At 60.0% G+C, this 27,958-nt stretch overlaps 2 protein-coding genes and 1 pseudogene across 2 annotated transcripts; 2 read left to right on the top strand and 1 right to left on the bottom strand.

Moving 5' to 3' along the window:
* Positions 1 to 27,958, top strand: part of LOC135889358 (zinc finger protein 850-like) — a 473,854-nt pseudogene that overhangs the window by 264,580 nt on the left and 181,316 nt on the right.
* LOC135889372 (dnaJ homolog subfamily C member 3-like) lies at positions 1,833 to 17,750 on the bottom strand. Its single transcript, XM_065417240.1, has 12 exons — positions 17,642 to 17,750; positions 16,247 to 16,357; positions 15,826 to 15,950; positions 13,416 to 13,490; positions 13,118 to 13,261; positions 12,129 to 12,310; positions 11,791 to 11,910; positions 11,101 to 11,206; positions 6,481 to 6,601; positions 5,060 to 5,192; positions 4,316 to 4,464; positions 1,833 to 3,697 (listed from the first exon to the last, which is right to left on the bottom strand). Exons 1-12 carry the CDS (start codon positions 17,748 to 17,750, stop codon positions 3,555 to 3,557), a joined length of 1,518 nt encoding a protein of 505 aa, XP_065273312.1. The 3' UTR covers positions 1,833 to 3,554.
* ADAT3 (adenosine deaminase tRNA specific 3) lies at positions 18,109 to 20,279 on the top strand. The gene is made up of 2 exons (XM_065417249.1): positions 18,109 to 18,132; positions 19,163 to 20,279. Exon 2 carries the CDS (start codon positions 19,177 to 19,179, stop codon positions 20,164 to 20,166), a length of 990 nt encoding a protein of 329 aa, XP_065273321.1. The 5' UTR covers positions 18,109 to 18,132; positions 19,163 to 19,176; the 3' UTR covers positions 20,167 to 20,279.

Here is a 27,958-nt window from a genome sequence, read left to right as displayed (position 1 = left end):
CGGCTGCCTGGAGTTTGTGGGGGCCGGGAGCTGCCTGGGACAGGCGGACGTGTGGAGCCAGACTCTTCCCCTGTTTTGTACAAAATAAACACGTTATGTGAACGCAAAGGCCAGGTGGTTCCTGGGGAGGCTGGGGGTGGGTGGGGTGAATACCGAGGTGGCCGGATCCCCAGCTGGTGAATATGGGGGGTGGGGCTTGGTGGGGCTCTCTGTCCCCCAGACCAGCAACACATTGATGGCACTGCTCCAACCTGGGCTAAAACAGATGCGTCTTTTAGCTCACGCAGTAGAGGTTCACACACGGGGATGAGTAACGCACGGGAACCGGCCAACTTGAGGCCCCCTGTAGGAGCACCAGAACCTGGGTCGAATTGGCGGGGGGTGGGACTGTGGTTCCGCCCCCTGGCTAGGCCAGGGTAAGAGCTGCCCGGGCTAGGCATCCCGGATCCTCCGCCCACCCTGGGTAGGAGCCGGGGTGCCCGAGAGCAGCCTCCGGCTCATGTACCCGGCCCCCAGGGCAGGGGGAGAGTGTGGGGCTCCTGGCCTGGCCGGAGCTGGGGCCCCAAGTGTTCTTTGTGCCCAGGTCCCCCATCAATCTCACCCCACCTCTGCTCCTGCATTAAACGCCAGAGGTCCCCCCCCCGTCGATCGGACCTGCCGGCTAGCAAAGGGCAGTTCATTTTCGCCCACCGACCCCGGCGTAAGCCCAGCGACTTGCCTTTGTTCTAGACAGGAGGCCGCTCCCATCCCTCGCTCATTTAGACGGCCGATCTTGTCCGCCCCATTGGCGCCGGAGCTCGCCGATCCACTCGACCCCAGGATCGGCCCGCCAAGCGTCGCTCTGAAGCCGAGAACGGCCGCGTGACGCCCTGGGAGCGGCTGCAAATGCGGCTGGGGGCTCGGTTGGGCCGGAATATCCCCGCGTTGGCTCTTCGCTGGGTTTCCCACTCTGCGACGGCCCCGCTTTTTGAAACGCTCGGCCAGTTTGGTTTGACGCGGTGCAGCTGGCTGGGGACAGTCGGTAGGAACGCCACCGCTGGCCACCTTGCGTTGGCTGTAGGAGGGAGGCTGGACAGACGGTGGACCGCTGGAGTTTATTCAGTATATTCCTGCTACGCTGGAGCAGCGGACAGCGGGAAAATCGGCCTAGACCCGATTCTGAGATGTGGCTGGATCCGAACCCTCACGGCTCCGTGGCTGACGAGAGAACGCGTAGGAGAAGAACAGATGGGCCTGTTTGTCAGAGTCTGATTGGTCCGGCCCGGGATGCAGGCCCATTCCTGGCTCGGCGGTGAGCCCCATCTCTGTTCCGTGCCTCAGTTTCCCCTCCCACCCTTTGTCTCTTTAGGCTGAGGTCTCTGGGCAGTGCCTGACACAATGGGGGCCCTGAACATGGTTGAGGGGAGGGTCTGTGCTGTGCCAAGCAGGACAGTGGCTCGGATCTAAGTTGGGGGAGGGGGGGACCTGGCACAACAGGGGACCTGATCTTGGTCAGGGCCTCTAACCCCGTACTTGGGGGGTGGGGGTGGGGGCTTGTTTCATTCCAATTCTTGCCCATGCCTAACTCCAAGGCCTAACACACAGTTGGGAGAAAAGTCCTTGCCGTTAAAGATCTACCCTTCCCCCTGGGCCAAGCCGAGCTGAAAAGTCACAACCAGCATCACACCTCGCCACCCCCTTGCAGGAAAAAGACACCGGACCCTGGATGCTACTAAGATCACTAACACAGTTAACCCTTTCCAGCCTCCAGAAAGCAGCAAACCTCAGTTTCTCCTTTTCAGCCCAGCTCACGCGGGCCGGAGCCCAAAGAGGGAAAGGCAAACTGGCCCCCTGTTTGCAATACAAACTTTAATCCCAGCACTCAGGGGCGGCTGCCCCCCCTGGCCCGTGCAACGATTACAGGGCGCAACCCGGTCCTGAAAATAAATCAACGTTAAAAATCGCATCTATAAAATCGCAAAGGGGGGAGAAGAAAAATCCAGCTCAGTAGTAAAATATCAGCGGGGCCGACGGCGACGATACCAGCCAGCGGGGGCGGTAGCCACCAGCACGGAGGGTGGGAATGATCATTAACCGAAGAAAAGTCCTGCTTGGGCTCTCATCCGCCCTGACCGAAATTCACAGAGTCCTCGCAGAGCAAGGAGTAAAGAACCGTTTAGCCCACCACAAGGGACCCGGAAAAGGACGCTATGAATGGGGCTGTCTTTTTTAGCTACATAAAGGCCGGGGAGGGATTTTGCCAAGAAGGGGAAACAAATTTTATTTCTCTGCGAAAAATATATCAGGGAATTTTCCTGGAATGTGGGTGAGTTTTTACCCAGAGCTTGTCACTGTGCAAAGGAGATTTTCTTAGGGGGAGGGGGGGGGGAAAAAGGCCTTTTTTGGTTCATTAAAAAAATACTAATAAATAATCCAGCAAATACTTCCCCCCCCGCCGGACTGATTTGTTTGCAAATCACACACACAGAGCAGATATGGTTGGCCCACTTTCACCGGTTTTATAGGGCTCGTTGGAGGTCGGCTATGTGGGTCCCGTGCTCTCTCAAACCCCCAACGACGTGATGGGGGTGGGCTCGGGGAAAAAAGGAAGACGGGTCTGAGAAAAATCGCAACAAAAATGAAGAAATAAAAAACTGGTTTTGTCTTAATTTTCCTGCGGGACAATTTCAATTTCCTGGCGAAAATTCAAATGCCGACCAATTTTTGATTCGGTTGTGGTGGCAGTTTCATGGGAGATGTAGTTCAAGCACCTCGTGCCCCCCTTTCTGGTCTGTAGCCCAGAGGCCCTGGCTGGACTACATCTCCCATGATGCACCGCTATTGGAGGGGGAGGCGTGCATTATGGGAGCCCTTGCTGCATTGCTGGAGATGCCAGGCAAACCCATAGGAGGCACGAGGCTCCTGAATGACAACTCCCATGAGTCCAAATAGAAAATTTGTCATTTTTGAGGCATTTGTTTGGTTTTCCAACCAAAAGCCGTAAGTTTCCAAAGCAGCCATGTTTCCCTGTGGCAGACACTCCAGACACGCCCGGGGCAAATAATTCTCCTTTTGAGGGGCAATTTCCAATCAACGTTCGCGCCGAACCTTCAACGCAGACCACTTTTCTCCTAAGTGTGCGTTGGGCTTTAGCCATCACACACCACGAACGAGAAGAGAATTAAAACCGATGCCCATCTTGATGAAGGGGAAGCGGGGGGCGGGGGGGGCTAGGCACATGTCTTGCTCCAGGGCCGAGATGCTGCGAAGACGCGATGCACAGACGGAGCGAATCCAATTAGTTCTCCGGGAAATTCAGCACAGAAAGAGCGACCCTCGCAGGCCTTCTTGACACACCAGAGAGAAGCGGCGAAACGATCTCGTTCTCCACCTCTTTGCAGGGCACGGGGAAAGCAAATGCCCCAGAGCTGGCCCCGTTCCCAGGCCAGAAAGAAACGTGGCCGGAAACGTTTGACGCGATGAGCGGGAGGCGTGGGCAGGAGTCATTACAGGAGAGACCGTCAGCCCCGCTCTCCCCTCGGCGTGCCGTCCGGAGCTCGTTCTCCCGCCCCGAGCTAATTGAAGTGGAATTTGAAGTGGAAATTGCCAGAGCCGAAGGGGTTAAACTCAAAAGGCCAGTGGTGGGGGTGCCCTCCCCCTCCTTGCTGATTCTCGGGGTCCAAGGGGTCCTCTCCGGAGTCGAACTTCTGCCGCATGTCTGGAAGGGAAAGGCGGGGTGAAGCAGGGGATTTGGGGTAACGTTTAGGACCTGCGCCTACCCACTAGGCATTGCCCCCCGTTGGCCGGGAAGAGATCATTTCTCCCAGGCACCGGGGCGCTCAGGGGTGGGGGCTTGGGACTGGCTGGATGCGGTTGAATAGAAGAACCGATAGAGACATCGATGGTGGGACGCGTAGGCGCCGACTTTTAGTTTTCCCCGGGGGGGTGCTCCACCCCACATTCTGCCCCTTCTCCAGCTCCGGAGTTGGCCCCTGTGTCCGGACATCAAGCCCCAAAGCAGAGGCAGCCGCACACCCAATCGCTGCCCGGCTGCATCTGGGGAACAAGGGAAGGAACCAAGAACATACAGAGAGAGACCGACTGACATGGGGCCCCAGGAAAATGTGCTTTCTCGGGGGGAGGGTGCCTCCGCCTGCAGGAACCCTTTCTTGGCTTGTCCCCGGCTAACCCGACCACTGCCCAGAGCTGTATGCCAGGTGACTGACTGCTTCTGCCCAGGCTCGGACGCATGGTGGGACCTTGGGAGGTACCTATGCCAGGGGCTCCCGGGTGAAGCTCAGGCGCCCCACATACCAGCCCCCTGGCCAGGCCCTACCTGGGTCTGTCAGGACCTCTTTAGCGGCTGCGATGTCGATGAATTTCTTCTCCGCCTCCTTCTTCTCGTCCTCGGACTGGAAGTTGTCGGGGTGCCATTGCTGGGCCAGCTTCCGGTAGGCCTTGATGATCTCCTGCTTGTTGGCGTTCCTGGGAGGGGGCGGGGGGCAAGCAGGCGGAGTAAGGACACGGAAAAGAGAGAGCTACTCGGCAGCGGATTGGGGGGGGGGGGGGTCGCGCCGGCGGTTGGGCAAAGCCGGGGCCCCGTCTACACTAGCCAGGCCACCAGAGAGTCCAGTTCTGGGGTTCCTAGTTCCACAAGGACGTTGGCAAACTGGAGAGGAGGCCACAAGAATGATTAAAGGACTAACCCCCCCCCCCCCCCCCCCCGAGAACTGGCCCGCTCAGTCTGTTTAGCCTAACACAGAGAAGTGAAGCGGGGGGGGGGGGGGGGGGGGACACTTGATCTCAGGCTAGAAGGTCCTACATGGGGCACAGAAACTGGGCTCTTTGATCTAGCAGACAAAGGTCTAAGAACCAGCGGCTGGATGTTGAAGCGGGACAAATTCAGACGGGAAATAAGGTGCATCTTGGCGCTCAGTCGTACCGATCCCCACTTCCTCATGGCCCGGGGGTCCTGAAACGTCTTCCCGTTGGGTGGTGGGTGTCACAAACCCCTTACTGGAAGCTCAGAGGGCTGGGGAGATCCCATGTTCAAACCCCCCGCCTGGTCAACGACACCCACCTCCGGATCCCCAGTATCTTGTAGTAGTCGCGTTTCCTTGACTGCTTCAGCAGCTTCTGGGCTCTCTCCAGCCCCTCCTTCACCTCTTCGTTTTCCCCGTCGAACTCCTTGGCCTCCTGGTAATCCTCCACCGCTGTGAACCAAGCAGAGCTGCCTGACGCCGTGCCCAGCCTCCTCGCAAGGCACGGCTCCCTCCGCCAAGGAACCGGCCCTGCCAGGCACGGGGGCTGCTGTTGGGACTTGTCGCTCGGCGGGCCGGGCTCCCCGGGGGAGCTACAGCTCCCAAGAGGCACCCCAGCGACAGGGTTCCCTCGTGCATTGCCTCTCCAAAAGGGGCGACCGTGGTGCATCATGGGAGATGGAGGGCACGAGGCACCCGCAGGACACTCCCACGATGCACCGTGGTCTCGCCTCCTGCTGAGCCACAGTAGTGCATCATGGGAGCCCCTGGCAGAGGGGCCTCATGGAAGGTGGAGACCCCTCCAAATACAGCTCCCACCACGCCCCACTTTCCATCTCGAAGAGAGTAGATTGTGATGTGTGTCGTGGGAGATGGCCTTGAACCAGGCCATAAGGAACCCGAACTACAATTCCCACAAGGCAATGCCTCCCGTTTCCAAGAGGGATGACTGCAGAGCATCATGGGATATGCAGTCTGACAAGGGGACCCCATCCCCAGAACGACATCGCCCAGGAGGTACCAGTTTTCATCTGGAATCGATTTCTGCCCTTTTTTTTGTTTGTTTTTGGAAATTTTCCATTGAAAAATGTAGACAAAAATACCCCTCCCCCTGTCCCGCCCCCACTGTAACCCACTGTACCCCACGCCACTCCCCTCCCACAGCTTGGATAGAACCCAGGAGTCCTGGCTCCCAGCCCTCCCCGCTCTAATCCACCAGCCCCTGCTCCCCAACCAGAGCCAGGGAGAGAACCCAGGAGTCCTGGCTCCCAGCCCCCTCCCCCCCGCTCTAAACCACCAGCCCCCACTCCCCTCCCAAAGCCGGGGAGAGAACCCAGGAGTCCTGGCTCCCAGCCCCCCCCCCCCGCTCTAACCCCCCAGCCCCCACTCCCCTCCCACAGCTTTGATAGAACCCAGGAGTCCTGACTCCCAGCCCCTCCCACCTCACTGGCTCCCAGCCACGCCCCCCCCCCCCAGGACGTGCCCCCACTGGCCGCAGACACACACACACACAAGCCCTACCCCGCTCCCCCTCTCAGAGCTGGTACAGAGCCCAGGAGTCCCGACTCCCGGGGCGGTGCTCAAGCCACTAGGCCGCACTACCTGCTAGCTCCTTCCCCGAGGGTGGTGGCCAGAGCGGTGCACTGCTGGTAGCCGGCCCTGAGCCACTCTCCCGAGCGTCCCCCAAAGGAAGGCCGGGGAGAGACCTGCTCCGGCTCGGCCCCGCGCCCGGGCCCCCTACCTCTCTGGAACTCCTCGTTCAGGATGTAGGCCTCGGCCCGGTCCCGCAGGATGAAGACGTTGCGTGGGTCCCGCTGGTGAGCCTCCGTGCAGACGTCGATGGCTTCCTGGGGCCGTTTGCTCTGTCGGGTTTGGGGGAAGGGGGGGGAAAAGAGGTGGGTCAGGCTGCAGCCGTGGGGCTGATCCACCCCTCTAGATTATTGCACTCCAATCCCCGCCGCCTGGGACGCCCCACTGACCCTCCCTGCTCTCCACGCTCTATGGGGTGGGGACAACTGCCCACCTACAGACATGCACCTCCATCATCTCCAGGACACCCCCCACCGGCCCCGAGACTTATGCCCCACACTCTCCGAGATACGTCCCCCCCATCTTCTCCGGGATGTGACCCATGAGCCCTCCCAGACACGCCCCATGCCCTCTGGGACATGCCCCCCGACACATGTCCCCACCGTCTCCAGGATGTCCCCCATAACCCCCCTCTGGGCACGTGCCTCCCTCTCCTCCAGGAGGTGCCCTAGACACATGCCCACTATTCCCCCCCACAACCGCCCCCTCTCCCGTAGGCCTGCTCTGGTGGGCGGGAGATCGACACACCCCGTAGGTTTTCATCCAGCCGCGTTAGCCATACGGGGAGCCCCCTAGCGTGGATACCGGGGTCTTACACTGGGAAACGCAGGCGTGCAGGGCGCACACGGGGGGGAGACAGACCCAGAGATGGCACCCACACGTTCCAACCCCGGCCCCGGGCCGGTGCGAACGGTCCCTGCCTCACCCCGAGCTGGCCAGGGGCTGGAGCTTCCTCTCCCGCCCCTGCCGTCGCCGCCTTGCACACACAAGCGAACGCGCCTTCCCTCCCACCCACGCCCGATCGTGCGCTCAGTCCCCACGGAGCCAGCTCCTCGCCCGCATTCGGAGGCCCGCCCTCACTGGCCCCGCTGCAACACAGGGAAGGGTCATTTCTCCCCATTTCACTGAGGGAAACTGAGTGAAGGCACCGTTTTCAAAAGCGACGCGTTTCGATTGAGTCACTTTAGGTGGCTGAAGGACATAGCGTGGTCTTCGGCGACCTGCGGTCGGTCCCAGAGAGTCTGCGGCGGCAGCACCAAAAATCGAACCCAGGAGTTTTGATTCCCAGTCCAGCCCATCAGCCACAGCTACTGGCTAACTGGCCAGCAACATTTCTCCCCTCTGAGAGAACACTGTGGGGTATTTTTGCAGGCAGGGTCTCTCCTTTCCTAGGATATTTTGGATTTTCCGTCGGAAAACCAGAACAATTTCAGGCGCCGAAACTGGAGGGAGGAGGAACAAAAAATCTGATTTTTCTACCCAAAGTCGAATTTTTCAGCAGGAAATGAATCCCCAATTTCAGACCCCAGGACAGGAGCATCCAGAGACAGGCCCAGCGAGCGCAGGACAGGTGTGTACTGGAGCAACGGCCAAGATCCTGATTCCGCCCGGACGCTCTGCTCAGAGCCGGCGGGTGGTTTGGGGATGGACACAAAAGATGTGGTTCTGCTGGGCTCTGATTCCAGCGACCTCTGTAAACACCGCGGTGCCCGCAGGCCACCAGCAGGGGGCGGGGCTTAGCGCCAAAGCCAATCACAGACCTCCTCAAAGCCCCTTTACACAGAGCGCAGGTGTCAGGTGCAGGCGCTGTGTTGGTCCCTCTCTGCCCCCTGCTGGAGGGAACGGGCACTGTTGTGTGTGTGTCCCTGCTGGAGGGGACGGGCACTGCTGTGTGTGTGTGTGTGTCCCTGCTGCCCCCTGCTGGAGGGGACGGACCCTGCTCTGTGTGTGTGTGTGTCCCTGCCGCCCCCTGCTGGAGGGAACGGGCCCTGCTCCGTGTGTGTGTGTGAGTGTGTGTGTCCCTGCCGCCCCCTGCTGGAGGGAACGGGCCCTGCTCCGTGTGTGTGTGTGTGTGTGTGTGTGAGTGTGTGTGTCCCTGCCGCCTCCTGCTGGAGGGAACGGGCCCTGCTCCGTGTGTGTGAGTGTGTGTGTCCCTGCTGCCCCCTGCTGGAGGGAACGGGTCCTGCTCCGTGTGTGTGTGTGTGTGAGTGTGTGTGTCCCTGCTGCCCCCTGCTGGAGGGAACGGGCCCTGCTCCGTGTGTGTGAGTGTGTGTGTCCCTGCCGCCCCCTGCTGGAGGGAACGGGCCCTGCTCCGTGTGTGTGAGTGTGTGTGTCCCTGCCGCCCCCTGCTGGAGGGAACGGGCCCTGCTCCGTGTGTGTGAGTGTGTGTGTCCCTGCCGCCCCCTGCTGGAGGGAACGGGCCCTGCTCCGTGTGTGTGAGTGTGTGTGTCCCTGCCGCCCCCTGCTGGAGGGAACGGGCCCTGCTCCGTGTGTGTGAGTGTGTGTGTCCCTGCCGCCCCCTGCTGGAGGGAACGGGCCCTGCTCCGTGTGTGTGAGTGTGTGTGTCCCTGCCGCCCCCTGCTGGAGGGAACGGGCCCTGCTCCGTGTGTGTGTGTGTGTGTGTGTGTGTCCCTGCCGCCCCCTGCTGGAGGGAACGGGCCCTGCTCTGTGTGTGTGTGTGTGTGTGTATCTGCTGTCAGGAACGGGCCCTGCTCTGTGTGTGTGTGTGTGTGTATCTGCTGTCAGGAACGGGCCCTGCTCCGTGTGTGTGTGTGTGTGTGTGTGTGTATCTGCTGTCAGGAACGGGCCCTGCTCCGTGTGTGTGTGTGTGTGTGTGTATCTGCTGTCAGGAACGGGCCCTGCTCCGTGTGTGTGTGTGTGTGTGTGTATCTGCTGTCAGGAACGGGCCCTGCTCCGTGTGTGTGTGTGTGTGTGTGTGTGTATCTGCTGTCAGGAACGGGCCCTGCTGTGTGTGTGTGTGTGTGTGTGTAGCTGCTGTCAGGAACGGGCCCTGCTCCGTGTGTGTGTGTGTGTGTGTGTGTGTGTGTCCCTGCTGTCCCCTGCTGGAGGGAACGGGCCCTGCTCTGTGTGTGTGTGTGTGTGTGTATCTGCTGTCAGGAACGGGCCCTGCTCCGTGTGTGTGTGTGTGTATGTCCCTGCTGTCAGGAATGGGCCCTGCTCCGTGTGTGTGTGTGTGTGTGTGTGTGTGTGTGTCCCTGCCGCCCCCTGCTGGAGGGGACGGGCCCAGCTGTGTGTGTGTGTGTGTGTGTCCCTGCTGCCCCCTGCTGGAGGGGATGGGCCCTGCTGTGCGTGTGTGTGTGTGTGTGTCCCTGCTGCCCCCTGCTGGAGGGGATGGGCCCTGCTCTGTGTGTGTGTCTGTGTGTGTGTGTGTCCCTGCTGGAGGGGAGGGGATGGGCCTTGCTCTGTGTGTGTGTGTGTGTCCCTGCTGCCCCCTGCTGGAGGGGATGGGCCCTGCTGTGCGTGTGTGTGTGTGTGTCCCTGCTGCCCCCTGCTGGAGGGGATGGGCCCTGCTCTGTGTGTGTGTGTGTGTGTGTGTCCCTGCTGGAGGGGAGGGGATGGGCCTTGCTCTGTGTGTGTGTGTGTGTCCCTGCTGCCCCCTGCTGGAGGGGATGGGCCCTGCTCTGTGTGTGTGTGTGTCCCTGCTGCCCCCTGCTGGAGGGGATGGGCCCTGCTCTGTGTGTGTGTGTGTGTGTGTGTGTGTGTGTGTGTGTGTGTGTGTCCCTGCTGGAGGGGAGGGGATGGGCCTTGCTGTGTGTGTGTGTGTGTGTGTCCCTGCCGCCCCCTACTGGAAGGGACAGGCCTTGCTCTGTGTGCATGTGAGAGAGAGACGATGCCAGTAGAAAGCTAGCAGGAGGACTCTGTAAAAGGGACCCCCGAAAGGAAGCAGAGAGAGGGAGACAGAGCTTCTGGGGCCCAGACTTGCTGTGATTACAATCCAGTCTCATGCTTCAGGGCATCAGCTGGGTGCCTGTAGGGTCAGGAAGGATTTTTTTCCCTGAGGCACAATTGACCAGATATATTCTGAGGTTTCTTTGCCTTCCTCTGAAGAGTCGGGGTTCAGCCGCAGCTGGAGATGGGACCCCGGACGGGGGGGCCAGAGAACCCTCTTTCTAGGTGCCCGGCTGGCTGGTTCTTGCCCACAAGTTCAGGGTCCAAGCGATCACCAGGTTGGGGATCAGGAAGGAATTTCCCCCCAGGTCAGATCGGCAGGGACCTAAGGGGGCGGGGGGGTGTTCTGCCTTCCTCTGCCGCACGGGGTGTGGATCACCTGCTGGGATCACCGGGGTGGGTCTCCCCGCTCAATTCCCTGCCATGGCAGGGGCCCCGGGCTCGGCATGGGGCGCACACCAGGTGGGTGCTCCCGAGGAACGAAACACTGCACTCTAAGTGAAGGCTTAGAGCTCTGCACAGGGGGATCGGAACGGCCCGTGGCTAGGAGATCCAGCTAGAGCGAATGGGCCCTTCTGGCCTTAAACCCAATGAAATCTAGGAAATGTGGCGAGGAGTCTGTGTATACACATCCCAGTGCCCCACCCCAGAGGTGGCCGCATCTCAGCACTGGGCGAGGAATCCGTGTCTACACAGCCCCTGCGCCCCACCCCAGAGGTGGCTGCATCTCAGCACTGGGCGAGGAGTCTGTGTCTATATGGCCGTCCCAACCCCGTTGTTTGTCTCCCCCACCGCCGGGGGGCGCTCCCACAGGCTCTCCCCGCAGCGTGCACGGCGGATGCGGGCGCGAGGCCGGGCTCACCTTGGACAGGCAGTGACAGATGCGCGCCTTGGCCTTGATGATATAAACCTCCACTTGCGGCTCCGTCTTCATGGCCGCTTTGTACTTGTCGATGGCTTCCTCGTACCTGTCCCCGGGAACGGCACGTGTCAGCCGCCGGCGGGGCTCGAGCGGGCAAAGGGGCGGGGAGGGGAATGGGGCCAAACTCAGGGAGCACCCAAAACAGGCCAGACCTAGAGCCAGGGAGGGCTTCCAGGTGAAAGGGGCAGAGGAAGAGATCCCAGAATACCCGCCTGCCCCCAGGATTTCTGTTTAACCAGCCCCTGTGCTCCACCCCAGAGGCGGCTGCATCTCAGCACCGGGTGAGGGGTCCCAGTATAAACAGCCCCCGTGTCCCACCCCAGAGATGGCCGCATCTCAGAGCTGGCCAAGGCGGTCCCTGTATAAATAGTCCCTGTGCCCCACCCCAGAAATGGCTGCATCTCAGAGGTGGGCAAAGTGGTCCCTATATAAACAGTCCCCGTGCCCCACCACAGAGGCGGCTGCATCTCAGCCCCTCCACTACTCCCAGGAACCCAGCGGAGCGGGGGATGGGGGGATTTCAGGGAGCCCCCTAGAGCCACGGCACACCCGGCTGGGAGGACCCCGCCTCTCCTGGCCCCTGGCTTTATGGGAAGCGGGTGGCAGAGGGAGGGCGGGCAGGGTGGTCACCTCTGCGCTCGGACGTGCTCCTCAGCCGACTCCAGCTGCTTGGAGAGCTTCTTGACCTGCTTGTAGTGGGCGAAGCACGCCTTGTCGTCCTGGTCCAGCTTGAGACATTCACGTACCTGCCTGGGGAGGGGAGACCGGGGACAGGTGGGAGGGGGGGTCTGGGAGACGCGGGGGTCCCCCAGCCCCCAAGATCCCAGCGCACCCGGGCGGGGCTCAGAGTCAAAGCCTGGCTCCTCCAGGGGCAGGGTTTCAAGGTGGCCCGGTGCGGGGAGGTTCCTCGTACAGCCCCCCAGACATCCCATACCCCTGCCAGCACCGCCTCGTGCCCCCCAACTCACGCCAGGGCCTCCTCGTGCTCCCCCAGGCCGTAGTAGAGCTGGCTGAGCTTAAGGAAAGCCGCCCGGTTGTCGGCGCGGAGCTTGGTGGTGGGTTTCAGGTCCAGGATGGCCTGGCCGTAGTCGCCCAGCAGGAGGTGGCACTCGGCGCGCAGCTCCTTGGCATCGGGGTCCCACGGGGAGATCTGCGGCCAAGGGAGCGAACGGGAAAGGTGAGAAAGGCTGGACCCCGCCTGGACTGACGGCGTGCTGGTGGGCAGGCCTGCCGGCTTCCACCAGAGAGGGGAAACTGAGGCAGGGCCTGAGGCTGGGTTCAGGCGGACCCGCCGCCAGCCCCTTGGTTCCAGATCCCTCTGGCTTTTTAAGGCGGCGGCAGGGGGATCGAAGAGCTCTATGGGTTCACATTCATACTTCCAAGCCCAACACCCGAGACTCCCCCAACTTTTCTGCACAATCGGCCCGGCTGTTCCTCCACCGCTCCAAGCTCCGGCGCCAGGCCTCAGCCAGCCCAGACTGCAGTCAGCAGCCCTGGGATTGCCAAGGGAGCTGCGTTTGGAAATGCTGCCGCATTGCCCTGTGGGAATTGCACGTCAGGTGCCTCATCTCCCCCATTCTCTGCTATGGGCCAGGCTTCCCGGCTGGACCACATCTCCCATGATGCACCACAGCCAGGGACTCCCATCATGCCCCACCTTCCCTCTCCACGAGGGGGGAGAGCGCCGTGTACCATGGGAGACGTAGTTCGGACCAGATTCCCAGGGCAGATATCATGGCAGTCTCCGCCTCTTGGAGGGTGAGGGGATGCATCGTGGGAGGCCGTGGCGCATCATGGGAGATGTAGTCCCAGCTGGGAGCCTACAGAGGTGATGCACCGCCTCCATGCCCAAAGTGTGAACCTTACAGGGCTCAAAGCACCTCTGAACAGCTCTCCCCAGCTCTCAGAGACGGCGTGATCCCCGCGGAGGGGGACAGCCCCCTCTCCCGGCGGATACCTCGACGACTCGCTCCAGGATGCCGATGGCTCCCGCGTACTCTGTTCTCTGATAGGCTGCCCGGGCCTCCTGCATGGTCACTTCCAGCTCGGTGAGTCTGGCGAGCTGGCTCTGAGCCTCCTTGTGGCCAGGATCGCTCTGCAGCTGCGGGGGGCGTGAAGGGGGAAGCAGAGGGGGAAAAAAAACCAACAAGGATTGGCAGAGGCCTAGAGAGGGCCCTCTGGCAAAGGGGGAGGGTCCCCCAGCCAGTGCCCTTTGGGGACAGAGGTTCCATTCCCAGGCCTCTCACGGCACTCACCACGGCTTCGAAGTCCTGCTTGGCCTGCTCCGTGTTGCCCTGCTTCAGGAGAATGTTACCCCTCTGCAGCCTGGCCTGGAGCGGAGAGAGAGAGCGAGCAGATTCCCGGGGTGAGAGACTCCGGCAACGGCAGATTCAAATCGGCGCCCTCGATCGAGGCAAAGTTCTTAATGCTTAAGCCCAGTCAGTTGCAAAAGGCAACGCTCTCGCCAACTCGGGGCCGTAACGGCCGCCACAACGGATGTGCCAAGTTCGGTTCCTGGGGGGATGTTTGCTAAAGCATCCGAGGGACGAGCCTACGTGGCCTGGGAAAGTCAAGGCTATCTAACGTTTCAGACCTAGCGCTTTTCATCTATGGAGCTCAGAGCACGTGCCAAAGGAGATTCGGCGTCATTATCCCTGTTTTACAGATCGGGGAAACTGAGGCGCTGGGGTTCTCAATTTTTTTTTTTTTTTTGCTGGGACCCACTTTGAAAATATTTCAGGCTCTGAAGAGTCCCCTCCACCAATCCCATGCCACCCTTACTTCTGCGCTGCTGCTGCGGGCGGTGCTGCCTTCAGTGCTGGGTGCTTGGCCAGTAGCTGCTTCTCTCCGATCACCCAGCTCGGAAGGGCTCGGGCGGTCAGCCCGCATGTGGCTGGCAGCCGGCATGCCCGGACCTGCCAACTTGCAGCCTCCCTGTAATAACCTCGCGACCCCCAGCTTGACAACCCCCGTGGTAGATTTTTAGGGGCATTCTTACCTTTAAAAAAAAAAAAAAAAAAATCTGGCCGAAGTGACTTTTAAAATCAGGACCAGCCATTTCCATCTACGCTGCAATCAACGCCCCACGGCGCAGCCCAGCTCGGCTGACTCAGGCTCGCGGGGCTAAAAACTGGAGTGTAGACACTCGGGGTTAGCCGGAGCCCTGGCTCTCAGATCCTTCATGTCTGCCTGGCAACTTTTAGCCCTGCAGCCCAAATCGATTGTCCTGGGCCCTGAGACTCAGTGCTGTGAGTTTTTTATTGCAGCGTAGACATCCCCTGCTCTACTTCAAAGAGGAATTCGTTCAGGAAAACATCCCATTTTGATTTTAAAATGGTCAGTGATGGAGAATCCATTAGCCCCATCTGACAGATGAGCAAACTGAGGCAAAGTGATTTGCTCAGGGTCACCAGTCGCAGAGCTGGGAACAGAACCCAGGTCTCTAGACTAGCCCACACTGCCTCCCGCAGGATCTTTTGCAAATCGCAACCTGCTTTCAGCGGTGTCTTCCCTAGGTACCTTGAAAACCCGGCCATAAAAAAAAGCATAGTTAGGGAGAAGAAAAATAGGCCGCCGGATTTTCAGGGTTTTAGCTGGCGCTCCCTGTTGCACCTTCGGCATACCAAAGCAGTTCACAGACCCTGGTTAATCCCGGGCGGGGAGTGTCGTTAGCCCCAGAGAGGGAAACCGAGGCACCGAAAGAGGCCGGGCCTGGCCTCAGGCCCAGCTGGGAGGCAGTCGGGCGAATCCACCGAGCTCTCCCAGTCATGTAAGAATGGCGACGCTATTTACAGCTTTGTGTCAACACACATCCAGCCGAACCGGTTTTGAATCAGCTTTGGCAGCTCAGTGCTGGCAGGGAATCATTCTGCACAGCCGTGTCTGAGCTCAGGCAGAGCGAGCGAGAGAGAGAGAGAGAGAGAATGCCCAGGATAGCCAATGCCTAGTGGTTAGAGCTATCGCCTGGGATGTGGGAGGCCTGGGTTCGAGCCCCCGATCTGCACGGTTTTCGGCTCAGGGATTCGAGAGGGAAATCTCGAGTAGGTAACGTTCTCTCTGTATTTGGTGACCATCGCTGCTGGTATCCTGCGTCCAGCTGCGGGGTTCCACCACTCCAGAAGGACGTGGATAAACTGGAGAAGCTACAGGAGCGATTCAAAGACTGGAAAACATGCCCGAGACTGAGAGACGGCAGGAGATTGATCTGTTTAGCTTGATAGAGAGAAGCCGAAGGGGTGACCTGCTCCCAGTTTATAAGCACCAATGCAGAGAACAGCCACACGATAATAGTTGGCTCTTCCATCTAGGAGAAAAAGGTCTAACCAGCTCCGATGGTTGGATATTGAAGCTGGACAAATTCAGACGGAAAATAAGGCGTACATTTTTCACAGTGAGGGTAACTCACTACTGAAACCACTGACCGTGTTTAAATCATGATCGGATGTTTCTCGACGAGAGCTGCTGCAGTTTAACCTGGAGATATTTTGGGGACATTCTCTGGTGTTTATTACACAGGCGAGATGCTCAGAGTGGTCCTTTCCAGCCTTGGGATCAACGAATCTGGGTCTCCCACCCCCCGAGCTGAGCGCTCTGACCCCCAGGGGAGAGCCAGTCCCCCCACTATATCCCTGCAAGCCCGAAGTGGGAACAGCAGGTGGGACTTACGGCCAGGAAGTCCGGCTTGAGCTCAATGGCCTTCGAAAGATCGGGCAGCGCCGAGCGGAACTTGCCCATGGCCAAGTAGATGGTGGCTCGCTTGTAATAGGTGAGGTAATTCTTGGGGTCGCCTTCTGCAGGAGGGAGAATATATTACTGGAGTCCTGGCCCCGCCCCCAATCTTCTGGTCCCGCCCAGATTTGTTCTCCTTGCCCACTACCCACTCCCCGCCAACCTCAAGGCCCCATTCACGTATCTGCCCCACAGCTGTCCCCCCAAATGCCCCTCCCTGGTGCTGAGTTCCTGCTCACTGTCCCCGGGGCATCCCCGATGCTCCGTGCCTGCCTGGCACAGCGGCGAGCGTGGAGGAGGCTAGTGTCCGCCGTGCTTCCGGGCTCGCCGGCGACACCGCACGCCCGCGCCCACTTACCGACGGCGGAGTGGTAGTGAGACAGCGCCTCGGCCAGCTGTCCGGCCGCCAGCAGCTTGCGCCCCATTTCCAGGTGGTTCTCGATCTCGGCCTGCCCGGAGGCCAGCAAACCTGCAGCGGACAAAGTGGCTCAACGTCACTGGTTTGAGGGGAGTCAGGGCTGGGGGCCCCACTAAAATCCCCATCTCCCCGACCCCGATCTACACACCGCTCTAGTATTCAGAGAACCACAGGGTCACCTCGTCACTCTCCCCCAAGATGCAGGATCTGGGGGGTCTAAACCATCCCAGCCTCCTTTGGAAAACCTCCAGTGAGGGAGGTTCCACCCCGTCCCGAGGCAGCATCAAACTGTCCATTGCCTGCTCGCCGTGCCCCCCCTCGCATGGCCATGCCCCCTTTCTATCAGCCCCGCCCAGCCCCCCCATAGCCCCAGCCCCTTCTACACTAGCCCCCACTCTCATGGCCTTGCCCCCTTGCTGCCTGCCCTGACGCCGCCTTCCCACCTCGTCACTTTTCCATGCTCTCCTGACCTCACCCGCTCTTCCCCCAGTCTTGGGACCCTTCACCTTCCCCACTCTCCTGCCCCCTCCCACCCATCCCCAGTTTCCTAACCCCATCTGCCGCCCCACCAGCACTACCCCCACTCTCCTGCCCCCGCCCCCTCCCACACAACCCACCCCCACTTTCCTAACCCCACTAGCCACACCCCCACTCTCGTGCACCCCCCCACAACCCCACCCCCATTCTCCTAACCCCACCCTCTCCATCCTGTTTTGTGACCCCCTCACCTTCTCCACCAGCGCCACCCCCTTTCTCCTGACCCCCTCCTACCCCACCCCCACTCTCCAGGCCCCGCCCTTTCCCTGCCAATTAAGGGGGCATCCGCCCTTGGCTTCCCTGGGGCGACCAGCTGTCCCGATTTGACAGGAACAATCCCCATATTGGGGGCCTTGTCCTATGTAGGCGCCTATCACCCCCCCCCCACCCCCGATTTTTCACACTTGCTTCCCCTTCTCTGCAGGTGGGGGGAAAAGCACCAGGGGTCAGAGCCAGCAGCAGGTGGGAGGAGCCAGGGGAGGAGCTAAAGAGCAGCTGGTAGGAGGGGGCGGAGCCTGCAGGGAAGGGCGGGGCCAAGGCGGAAGGTGGTCGTCCAGGTGGGGGCGGGGCCAGCAGGGAGGGGGCGGGGCCAAGGCGGACGGTGGTCGCCCAGGTGGGGGCGGGGCTAGGAGCGGCCCAGGGGGCGGAGTCAGACGGGAGCGCGCGGGGCCTGGCCATGCGGGGAGGGGGCGGGGCTACGCGCGTTATTGGGTTCGCCGTAGGGGGCGGGGCTAAGCGCGCAGAAGGGGGCCCCGCGAACGGGGGGAGGGGGCACTTCCGGCGCGTTGCCATGGTTACCTGGGAGCTGCAGGTCCAGCAGGACGCAGAGCAGGGAGGCGGCCCAAAGCAGCCGCCGCCCGCAGCGCCACAGCCCCGGCCCCGGCCCGGCTCCCCGCCCGGGCTCCATAGCACCCCGCTCCGGCGCTAACCCCGCACTTCCGCATACCGCACTTCCGGCCGCTCTGGCCCCGGCCTAACCGTGGTAGTAACGTCACTTCCGCCGGCCCTTCTGGCCTCCGCGCTCTATGGTGGCCTCCGCTCGCCGGCTCGGGTTCCGCTCTAGCCAGCCCGCCGGCTCTATGCTGCAAGCTCCGGGCCGCTCTAGCCGTCCGCCTCTATGCCCGGAGGACCGCGGCCCCACGCGCTGTCTGTCAGGCTTCCGCGTTCCCCTCCCGCCGGGCGCGGTTGACCAATCGGGACGCTCCCCTTCGCAGACGGGCAGCGCCGGGAGCCAATGGGCGCGAGGGACCGGGACAGGGGGGCGGGGCCGGAACTGGGGGCCGGGGCAGGTGAGGGACCGTTCTTGGAGGGGGGGATCCAGGGGGGCTGGGACAAGGGGTTCTGGGAGGGGGAGGGGATCCTGGGGGGGCTGAGATGAGGGGGTCCTTGGAGGGGGTTCTGGGGAGGGCTAGGAGGGGAAAGTTGAGATTTCTGGGGAGCCCCCAAGTGGGAGGGGAAAGGCCCCCCATGTTAGGGGGAAGGGGGGAGTCATTGGGGGAGGGGAGCCCCCCCATGTGAAAGGGGCAGGGAGCAGGTCACTGAGGGGCCTCCCTGCAGGGGGGCTGGGGAGTGCCTGGGGGGATCATTGGGGCTGAGGGAGGGGAGCCCCCCCATGAAGAAGGGGGCATTTATTGGGGGAGTCCCTCCCGGTGGGGGGGTCATAGGTGCGCCCCCCTGAGGAGGGAAAGGGGTGGCGGGGGGGGGAGTTGAGGTATCTGAAGAACCCCCGCTCCACAGGGGTGGGTGGGAAGGCCTTGAGGGGAGAGGCAGCCCCCCCTGCGAGGGTAGGGGTGTGTGGCTGGGGGGGAAGGTTGGGGTCTTTCAGGAGGAGCCCCCCACATGTAGGGGGCAGGGGTGTGGCGGCATCTGGGGCTGAGGGAGGGGGATGGGTCAATGGGGCCGGGAGAGGAGAGTCCTCTATGTGAAAGGGGCGGGGGGGGGGGGGAAGTCTGTGGGGTTAGGATGAGGTCACTGGAGAGCCCCTTTTGTAGAGGGGAGGGGAGTCATTGGGGAGATCTGCATTGAAAGTGGGGGTATCTCTGGGGCTGTGGACTTCCCCCCAGTGTGGAAGGGGAACTGGGGGGTCGGTGGGAATGGGAGTCCCAGGAGAAGGAAATGGGGGGAGAAGCCCCCTGCTCATGACCCTGAATCAGGAGCACTGGAGGGTCAGGATGAGGGGCTGATCCTGAGGGATGAAGACCCCGCAGGGCTGGATCCTGGGGCCCGGGCTGCAGCGAGGGGCTGGCCCAGGCTATGGTGCCTGGGCCCAATGTCCAAGCCGTTCCCCTGCCCCCCAACTCCCCCCCCCTCTCTCCCCAGCAGGCCGTGCGGCGATGGAGCCAGACTACAAGCGCAGGAAGATGGAGGAGCCGGCTGACCCACCGTGGGAGGCGTTGCTGGTGCTGCCCGAGCTGGAGTCACAGGAGGTCGAGCTGACCCCGGCCTATGCCGCCCCCGTGCTGCTCCGGACCGAGACGTCCCGCCTGGTGCGGGAGCTGTCGGCCGCCCGCCCCCTGACAGAGCTCCCGCACCTGAAGCGGGTGCGGGCACGGGGCGGGACTCAGCCGCTGGAGGTGCTCCTTTGCCCGGCCGGCCCCTCGCCGGGCGCCTCGCGGACACTGGCGGAGCTCCTCCCGGACGGACGGGTGGACGTCCGTGGCCTGGGAGAGCCCTTCCTGGTGCAGGTGCCTGCCCGGGCCCCCCTCACCCGGCCCCAGTTCGAGGAGGCCGCCCGGCACTGGCCCACAGCCTTCCACGAGAACAAACGGACCAGCCAGGCCCTGGCCGGGCGGCTCTTCACACCCCAGGACAAGGCGGCCATGGGAGCCCACATGGAGCACGCCGTCTGGGCCGCCCGCCGGGGGGCAGAGCTGGGCATGGTGCCGGCGGGCGCCGCCGTGGTCGACCCGGCCACGGGGCAGGTCCTGGCGGTGGGGCACGACTGCCGGAACGGCCTCCACCCGCTGCTCCACGCCGCCATGGTCTGCATCGACCTGGTGGCCTGCGGCCAGGGCGGAGGGGCCTACAGCTACCCGGACTATCCCGCCTGCTCCTTCCTGCCCCCTCTGCCTGGTGACGGGCTTCCCTACATCTGCACCGGCTACGACCTGTACCTCACCCGGGAGCCCTGCGTCATGTGCGCCATGGCCCTGGTGCACTCCAGAATCCAGCGGGTCTTTTACGGCGTGTCCTCCCCGCACGGCGCCTTGGGGACCGGATACCGCCTCCACGGCCGCCAGGATCTGAACCACCGCTACGAGGTCTTCTGCGGCGTCTTGGAGGGGCCGTGCCGACGCCTGGGCCAGGAGCCCGCTGCCCGCTAGCCCCAGGGGGCCTTTTTATGGGGCTTGTTTTTATACCCTTTGTTTTAAAAAGCCGAGCTCGATGATTGGGTGTTGGGTTTTTGGTTTGTTTCATTTTTTTTTTAAATAAAGTTGTTTTAATGGGGATCTGACTGTGTTGGTTGCCGGGGGGGTGTTGACCACCAAATCTGTGCCCATTTGCCCCGGGGCTGGGGGGGCTTCCTGGGGGACAGTCCGTGCTGCAGCGGGGGTGGGGAGACGGTGCCGTTCGGATTGTCTGCCAGCTCCCAGGAGGGACACCCGGGGGCAGGGGGGCTGAGAGTTGAGTCAGGGTCATGGAGAAAGGGGGGGGGGCTGAGACTGTGAGCCTGGAGCCCCTCCACCTGTGGCCCCCACCCAATTTCTCCCCTTCCCCCACGGCCCCCCATTTTGCCCCCACTCCGCCTTTTCCCCCTCCATCAACCTGCGGCCCAGAGAAGCTCCGTGAGATGTGGTGGGGAGAGATTTTTCCTGGGGCCCCAAATCCGCCACTGTGCCCCCCCCCCACCGGCGACGCGAGGCTGGGGGAGACTTACCCCACGCTGGGGACCATGGGCCAGCTGAAGATTGTAGCTAGGGTGACCAGATCACCACAGTAAAATACTGGGCCACATTGGCCCTGCCCACAGTCCTCCCGGGCTCTGCCCCAGGTCCCGCCCCTTCCCCACTCGGGCCCCCCCCCCCACGCCCTTCCTCATCCCCCGGCCTGCCGTTGGCTTGCTGTGTCCCTCCTCAGTCCCCCACCCACCGCTCGCCTCCCTGCAGGCCACTCACCCCTACGGCGCTGACTTCCCCTCTGCCGGGTGGGGGCTCGCCCACCTCTTCCCGCCCCGACCCCATTCCACCCCCTTTCCCCAAGTCCCCGCCCCTGCCCTGCCTCTTCTCCGCCCCCTCCCCACTCGCCCCACCCCCCACTGCGCCCTTCCTCATCCCCCGGCCTGCCGCTGGCTTGCTGCGTCCCTCCTCAGTCCCCCATCCACTGCTCGCCTGCCTGTGGGCCCTACGGTGCTGACTTCCCTTCTGTCGGGTGGGGGCTCGCCCACCCCCCGCCTCTTCCCGCCCCGCCCCCATTCCACCCCTTTCTCCCAAGTCCCTGCCTCTTCTCCGCCTCCTCCCCTGAGCGCGCTGCATCCCCGCTCCTCCCCCTCCCTCCTGGAAAGTGCTAAGCGCCGCCAAACAGCTGTTAGGCGGTGGGAAGCGATGGGAGGGGGGAGGAGCGGGGACGCGGTGTGCTGGGGGGGGAAGGGGGGAGAAGGAGGTGAGGAGCGGGGAGCTTGGCTGCACTTTCCCCCTGGAGCACCCACGGGGTCAGCGCCTCCCTCCCGCTCGCCTCCTTACCCAAATATTGCGACAAATGGCGTCCCAATTGTACATCGATTGGGACGCGGGACAAAGGGTTAAATATCGGGACAGTCCTGATTTTATCGGGACATCTGGTCACCCTAATTGTAGCAGAACAGCGTGCCTCCTGGGCTGATGTAGGCGCAATGCGTAGCCTGGCCTGGGAGACCCCACCAATCAATCCCACCTTCTCATGCTCTAGAGAGAGGGATGCCCTTTTGGCTGATGTAGCGCGGGACCTCCGGAGCTAGAAACGTGAGCTGCTGGACCTTGAGACCACGTGCGGCCCAGGATGGGAGGGGTCTCCAGGACCATCAGGACCAGTTCTCTGCCAGCTCATTCCAGTCTCAAATGGATCCAACTCCCTCTTGGAATGAGTTAGGTGGTTGGCCTTTACTCTTAGCCCTGGTCTACGCTAGGGTGGGGGATCGATCTAAGTTATGCAACTTCAGCGACGTGAAGGCGACGTACTTCGATCGACTTACCGTGGTGTCTTCACCGTGGTGAGTCGACGGCTGCCGCTCCCCCGTCGACTTCGCCAGCGCCTCTCGACGGGGGAGCGGCAGCCGTCGACTCACCACGGCTGAATTGCGTAACTAGACTCCCCAAAATGTGTGTTCTGTACTGCCCAGCCCGCTCCCGGACGGTCCGGAGAGATTAAGTTCGTTGTCCCTTTAAGGGAACAATACACAACTTGCCCCCATAAATGGAGTTATCCAGGCAATTTAACTTAAACACACTGGGTTAGTTTCAATTAAAGAATAAAACGAGTTTCTTTAACGACGAAGAGAGAGATTTCAAGTGAGCTCAGTACAAGTAAGGAGGCATAAAAGTTAGAAATGCGTACAAGAAAAATACAGATAAAATATTTCCTGGTGCCTAACTCATCGATCCCCAAACTTTTCTGGGTCATGCCCCCCCTTACCTCTGTCTGTGCCCCCGGAGCCGGGGCTGGGAGTGGGGCGGACAGGGTAAGGGGGCTGAGGCAGGGGCCACAGCTGGGTGTGGGTCTGGGGCCAGGAATGGACCTGCAGCCAGGGGCCCAGGCTGGGAGCGGCTTGGTGGCACTCCCTCTCCACACCATCCTGGGTCCTGGCCTGGGCTCCACTGCACCTCCCCGAACATTCCTCCCCTAGTTTGGGGAACTCTGGCCTAACTTAACAAACTAGACTCGATTCAAAGTAAAGTCTTTACTACATCCATCTAACGGTATTACCGACCAAACATTTTGTCTTCTTGGGTGCAAAGAGGCGGATGGACAGGAAGAGGGAAACCTCGGGGCGTTTGCCCCTCACTTTGATAGTTCCACCCCCTTATAAAGTTCTGTTCAGCTGAGCAGAAGGAGACCTGGAGTCTGGTGGAGGGGAGGTTTGCTAAATTGTTTGCTAAGATACGGATCTGCTTGTTCCCGTCCCCTTTCCTTGCCAAAGAATGGCCACGTGATAGGGGATGGCCCATCACCCATGTTGCTGGGTGTCAACTTGTCCTTTGTCTTTGAGAAACGGGCTTACACACTCTCCAGACCTATCCGGAAAACACTTCAGTCATGATTTCAGCTTATGTTCATGCCTTTACATACACTGGTGCTACGTACATTTCATCCTGATAATACTGACCAGCAAGTTAATCGGTTTCGAATGATACCTCACAAGGCATATTTTGTACAAAGATTATTACAGTCATGTGTAGGGTGTGACCCCAGAGGTGTATTCCATCACAGGAGGTTAACCCCTCCGAGGGATAAACCTATATCAGCGGGCCTAGATAACTTGCTCCCAAGAGTCCTAAAAGAGCTGGCTGAGGAAATCGCTGGCCTGCTGATGGTAATTTTTAATACATTTCGGAATACCAAGGCAATGCCGGAAGACTGGGAGGGTGGGAACGTTGTGCCAATACTCAGAAAGGGTAAGTGAAGCTGTAGGCTGGTTAGCACAGGGGCAACCAGTGGTGAGCTGGAGCCAGTGTGCAAAAACCGGTTGTTAAATTTAGTAGCCGGTCTAGAACCGGTTATTAAAGGGGCGGGCGGGTGGGCAAACTCTGGTCCGCCGTCCATATCCGGCCCACGGGGCTGTCCTGTCCGGCCCGCCTGAGTTCCCAGCTGGGGAGGCTCCCTCGGCCCCTCCCCCGCTTCTCCCCCCCCCCCCCCCGCAGAGCCCCAGCGTGCCGTGCTGCCTTTGAGCAGCATGGTAAGGCTGGGGGCCAGGGCTGAGAGGAGGGGGCGGAGGTCCCAGAGCGTGGCAAGCCCCGTGGCCCCGCTCCCCCAGCCGGAGTGCGGCAATCCGAAGTGCCGCAGAAGACTCGGAGCTCTGCCCGGTGAGTACAAGCCCCACCAATCAGCCCCACACTTGCTAAAGCCGGCCCTGCTGGGGGGGCGGTCAGGGGATGGGTAAGGGGGGGTTGGGTAGGCGTGGGAGTTCCGGGGGTCTTTCGGGGTGATGATGGATGGGGTCGGGGCACTCAGGGGACAGGGAGCGGGGCAACTTGGGTAGGGCGTGGGGTCCTGGGGGGCAGTTAGGGTGGGGGGGTCTCAGGAGGGGGTGGTCAGGGAACAAGGAGTGGGGGGGGTCGATGGGTTGCGGGTTCTGAGGGGGGCAGTCGGGGGCAGGACGTGGGTTGGGATTGGGTGGGAGGGGGGAGACAGGCACGTGGCGCTTGTACTCACGGCCTGGTTCCCTACGGGTCTTTGGCACTTTGGCGGCGGATGAAGGCCGCTCCCCCCCCCGCCGAAGTGCCGCCAAGGACCTGGTAGGGAACCGGTTGTTAAGATTTTGGCAGCTCATCACTGGGGGTAACTGACTTAAAGCCCCACATGACATGAGAGGAGACTCAAAGAGCTCGGCTTGTTTAGCCGAACCAAAAGAAGGCTGAGGGGAGATATGATTGCTCTCTATAAATATATCAGAGGGATAAATACCAGGGAGGGAGAGGAATTATTTAAGCTCAGTACCAACGTGGACACAAGAACAAAGGGATATAAACTGGCCATCAGGAAGTTTAGACTTGAAATTAGATGAAGGTTTCTAACCATCAGAGGAGTGAAGTTCTGGAACAGTCTTCCAAGGGGAGCAGTGGGGGCAAAAGACATATCTGGCTTCAAGACTAAGCTTGATAAGTTCATGGAGGGGATGGTATGATGGGATAGCCTAATTTTGGCAATTAATTGATCTTTGACTATTAGTGGTAAATATGCCCAATGGTCTTTGATGGGATGTTAGATGCGGTGGGATCTGAGTTACTTCAGAGAATTCTTTCCTGGGTGTTTGGCTGGTGAGTCTTGCCCACATGCTCAGGGTTTAACTGATCACCATATTTGGGGTCAGGAAGGAATTTTCCTCCAGGGCAGATTGGCAGAGGCCCTGGAGGTTTTTCGCCTTCCTCTGCAGCATGGGGCACAGGTCACTTGCTGGAGGATTCTCTGCACCTTGAAGTCTTTAAACCACAAGTTGAGGACTTCAGTGGCTCAGACATAGGTTAGGGGTTTGTTACAGGAGTGGGTGGGTGAGATTCTGTGACCTGCATTGTGCAGGAGGTCAGACTAGACGATCATAATGGACCCTTCTGACCTTAAAGTCTATGAATCTATGACATTCTGATTAAACGATCAGTAGTGTACAATCTCAATAAAACACCACCCTCATGGCTAAATGACATCTCAAAAAGTAGTTGCCTGTGGGGATTCGTCATTGAATGGAGGGAGTGGGCAGCGGCATTCCCAGAGATAGATACGAGGCTTGATGCTATTCAACATTTTCATCGATGTGCCAGAATGAAATATAAAATCACCGCTGAAAATTTTTGTGTGGATGACACGAAGATTGGTGGAGTGGGATGTAAGAACCAGGACAGGGGAGCCCTACAAAGCACACAGGAAGTCGTCATAAGCTGGCCTGTTCAAACATGATGCCTTTTATTGCAGCCAACTATCAGACTGGCCAGACCTACAGACTGCGGGACAGTGCCCTGGAAAGCCTGGACTCTGAAAAGGATCTGGGGGGCAGAGTGGACAGACAACTCCACATGATGCTGTGGCCAAAGGGGCTGTTATGGGTCTGGTCTATGCCCCAGCCTGCATCCAGTCCCCTGGGAGTGACCCCTTTAGGGAGCTGGCCCCCAAGGTCTCATAGTCACCCCGCAGCAGGCCGGTGCGCTACAAGACTCCAAAATTGGGCCTTCAGACGCCAGGGATCTCTCTCTTGATGGCTCCCTGCAGAAAAGCAGCGTGGCTCCAGCGATGCGGGGCTTTGGCATGAGCTGGCACTGCTTCTGCCAGCCTCCCAATGTTCGTAAGGGAAAGTTTATTTCACCAAGTCGAGAGATTCGAAAAGTTGCGAGTCAAAGTCCTGGAAATGAACGGTGACCGGTAAAATAAATCCGTAAGATGCCTCCTTAGAGCCTCGACTTAATTAACAAAATGCTGTCGTCTTGTCTAACGAAGTTTAGTTCGCCCCGTGACTTCTCAGTTGTTTTCCAGCCAGGTTGGCCGTTGTCCCCTTTTCATGACACAAGCCACGCTCTCCGCTTGTCTCCGCAGTGAAGGAGTCCGGGTGTCTCTTCGCCTTCTCCTGCCAGACCAGACTCGTGCTTTGAGCTTAGTCATAAACAGGATACCCGCCTGCCGTGGGTTTCTTCCAGCAGAGCTCGTGATGGCTTGTCACCTTCACAGTCTTGATTGGTTGCGCCGGGTGGAAATAGACGTACGTTGGAAGAGACACAAGAGAGACATTTTGCAATGATTAGCATGACCAGCCCATTACTGGCTGTTGGTAGAAACCACAGATTCAGCACACCACAGCCAGGGGATCCCTATGCACCCTTCATGTCCTCAGGGGTCCCTGGGTCACAGACATCGAAGATATTGAGCAGATTCCCCCACTGATTTTCTTCTTGTTGCTCCTCTGACCCTGTTGTAATTTTCCATGCCTGCCCCACCATAGAATCACAGAAACATAGGATATCAGGGCTGGAAGGGACCTCAGGAGGTATCTAGTTTAACCCCCTACTCAAAGCAGGACCAATTCCCAACTAAATCATCCCAGCCAGGGCTTTGTCAAGCTGGGCCTTAAACACCTCTAAGGAAGGAGATTCCACCACCTCCCTAGGGAACCCATTCCAGTGCTTCACCACCCTCCTAGTGAAAAAGTTTTTCCTAATATCCAACCTAAACCTCCCCCACTGCAACTTGAGACCATTACTCCTTGTTCTGTCATCTGCTACCACTGAGAACAGTCTAGATCCATCCTCTTTGGAAACCCCTTTCAGGTAGTTGAAAGCAGCTATTAAATCCCGCCTCACTCTTCTCTTCTGCAGACTAAACAATCCCAGTTCCCTCAGCCTCTCCTCATAAGTCATGTGCTCCAGCCCCCTAATCATTTTTGTTGCCCTCCGCTGGACTCTTTCCAATTTTTCCACATCCTTCTTGTAGTGTGGGGACCAAAACTGGACACAGTACTCCAGATGAGGCCAATGTCGCATAGAGGGGAATGATCACGTCCCTCGATCTGCTGGCAATGCCCCTGCTTATACAGCCCAAAATGCCTTCTTGGCAACAAGGGCACACTGTCTCCCTAGGTCTCCAGTAGGGAATGAGCCTGGGTCCTTTAATGCCAAAAGCCCAGAGCCCGTCCGCAGAAGGCGTAACCCTGGGGTGTCCAACTCATTTGGCGGAGAGGGACGTATTCACCTGTCTGTGACGGTCAGTGGGCCAGGGCGTCAATTTCGGACTCCCTATGCGGCTCCATTCAGAGCAGGACACCCACTGCTCTCAGTGGGACACCCAGGCACAGATACCAAGGGGAGAGTCTGCCCTTCGGAGAGGAAATACACTTTTTGTTACCTGTATTTATCGTTGGAGGGTAGGGACAGGATACAGAGGGACCTAGACAAATTGGAGGATTGGGCCAAAAGAAATCTGATGAGGTTCAACAAGGACAAGTGCAGAGTCCTGTACTTAGGACAGAAGAATCCCATGCACTGCTACAGACTAGGGTCCGAATGGCTAGGTAGCAATTCTGCAGAAAAGGACCTAGGGGTTACAGTGGATGAGAAGCTGGATATGATAGCTGGAAAAATTGGAAAGAGTCCAGCGGAGGGCAACAAAAATGATTAGGGGGCTGGAGCACATGACTTACGAGGAGAGGCTGAGGGAACTGGGATTGTTTAGTCTGCAGAAGAGAAGAGTGAGGGGGGATTTGATAGCTGCTTTCAACTACCTGAAGGGGGGTTCCAAAGAGGATGGAGCTCGGCAGTCACTGACTTCCCCACTTCTCTAATTTGCAAAGGAAAGGCATGACATCTGTCATAGGATGTGTCCAGCAGGTGCGTAAGCAGCAATCATCAACCATCAATATCAAGGAAAAGGCTGAAGTCCATTGCCTTTCATATCAAAAAGCCACCTCAGGGCTGGTCTACACTGAAAAACTATGTTGTCATAGCC

Source organism: Emys orbicularis, chromosome 15 (assembly GCF_028017835.1).
Source record: "Emys orbicularis isolate rEmyOrb1 chromosome 15, rEmyOrb1.hap1, whole genome shotgun sequence".
Classification (NCBI taxonomy): Eukaryota; Metazoa; Chordata; order Testudines; family Emydidae; genus Emys; species Emys orbicularis.
The sequence above is the reverse complement of the archived record's forward strand: the minus strand, read 5'-3'. Positions and strand labels throughout refer to the sequence as shown.

Coding starts and splice junctions, on each gene's coding strand:
- LOC135889372 (XM_065417240.1), bottom strand. CDS start 17,750: ATGGAGCCCGGGCGGGGAGCCGGGCCGGGGCCGGGGCTGTGGCGCTGC. Junction 15,951..16,246: donor TCACTACCACTCCGCCGTCG/GTAAGTGGGCGC, acceptor TCCCTCCTGCAG/AAGGCGACCCCAAGAATTAC. Junction 13,262..13,415: donor AGCAGGACTTCGAAGCCGTG/GTGAGTGCCGTG, acceptor CGCCCCCCGCAG/CTGCAGAGCGATCCTGGCCA.
- ADAT3 (XM_065417249.1), top strand. CDS start 19,177: ATGGAGCCAGACTACAAGCGCAGGAAGATGGAGGAGCCGGCTGACCCA.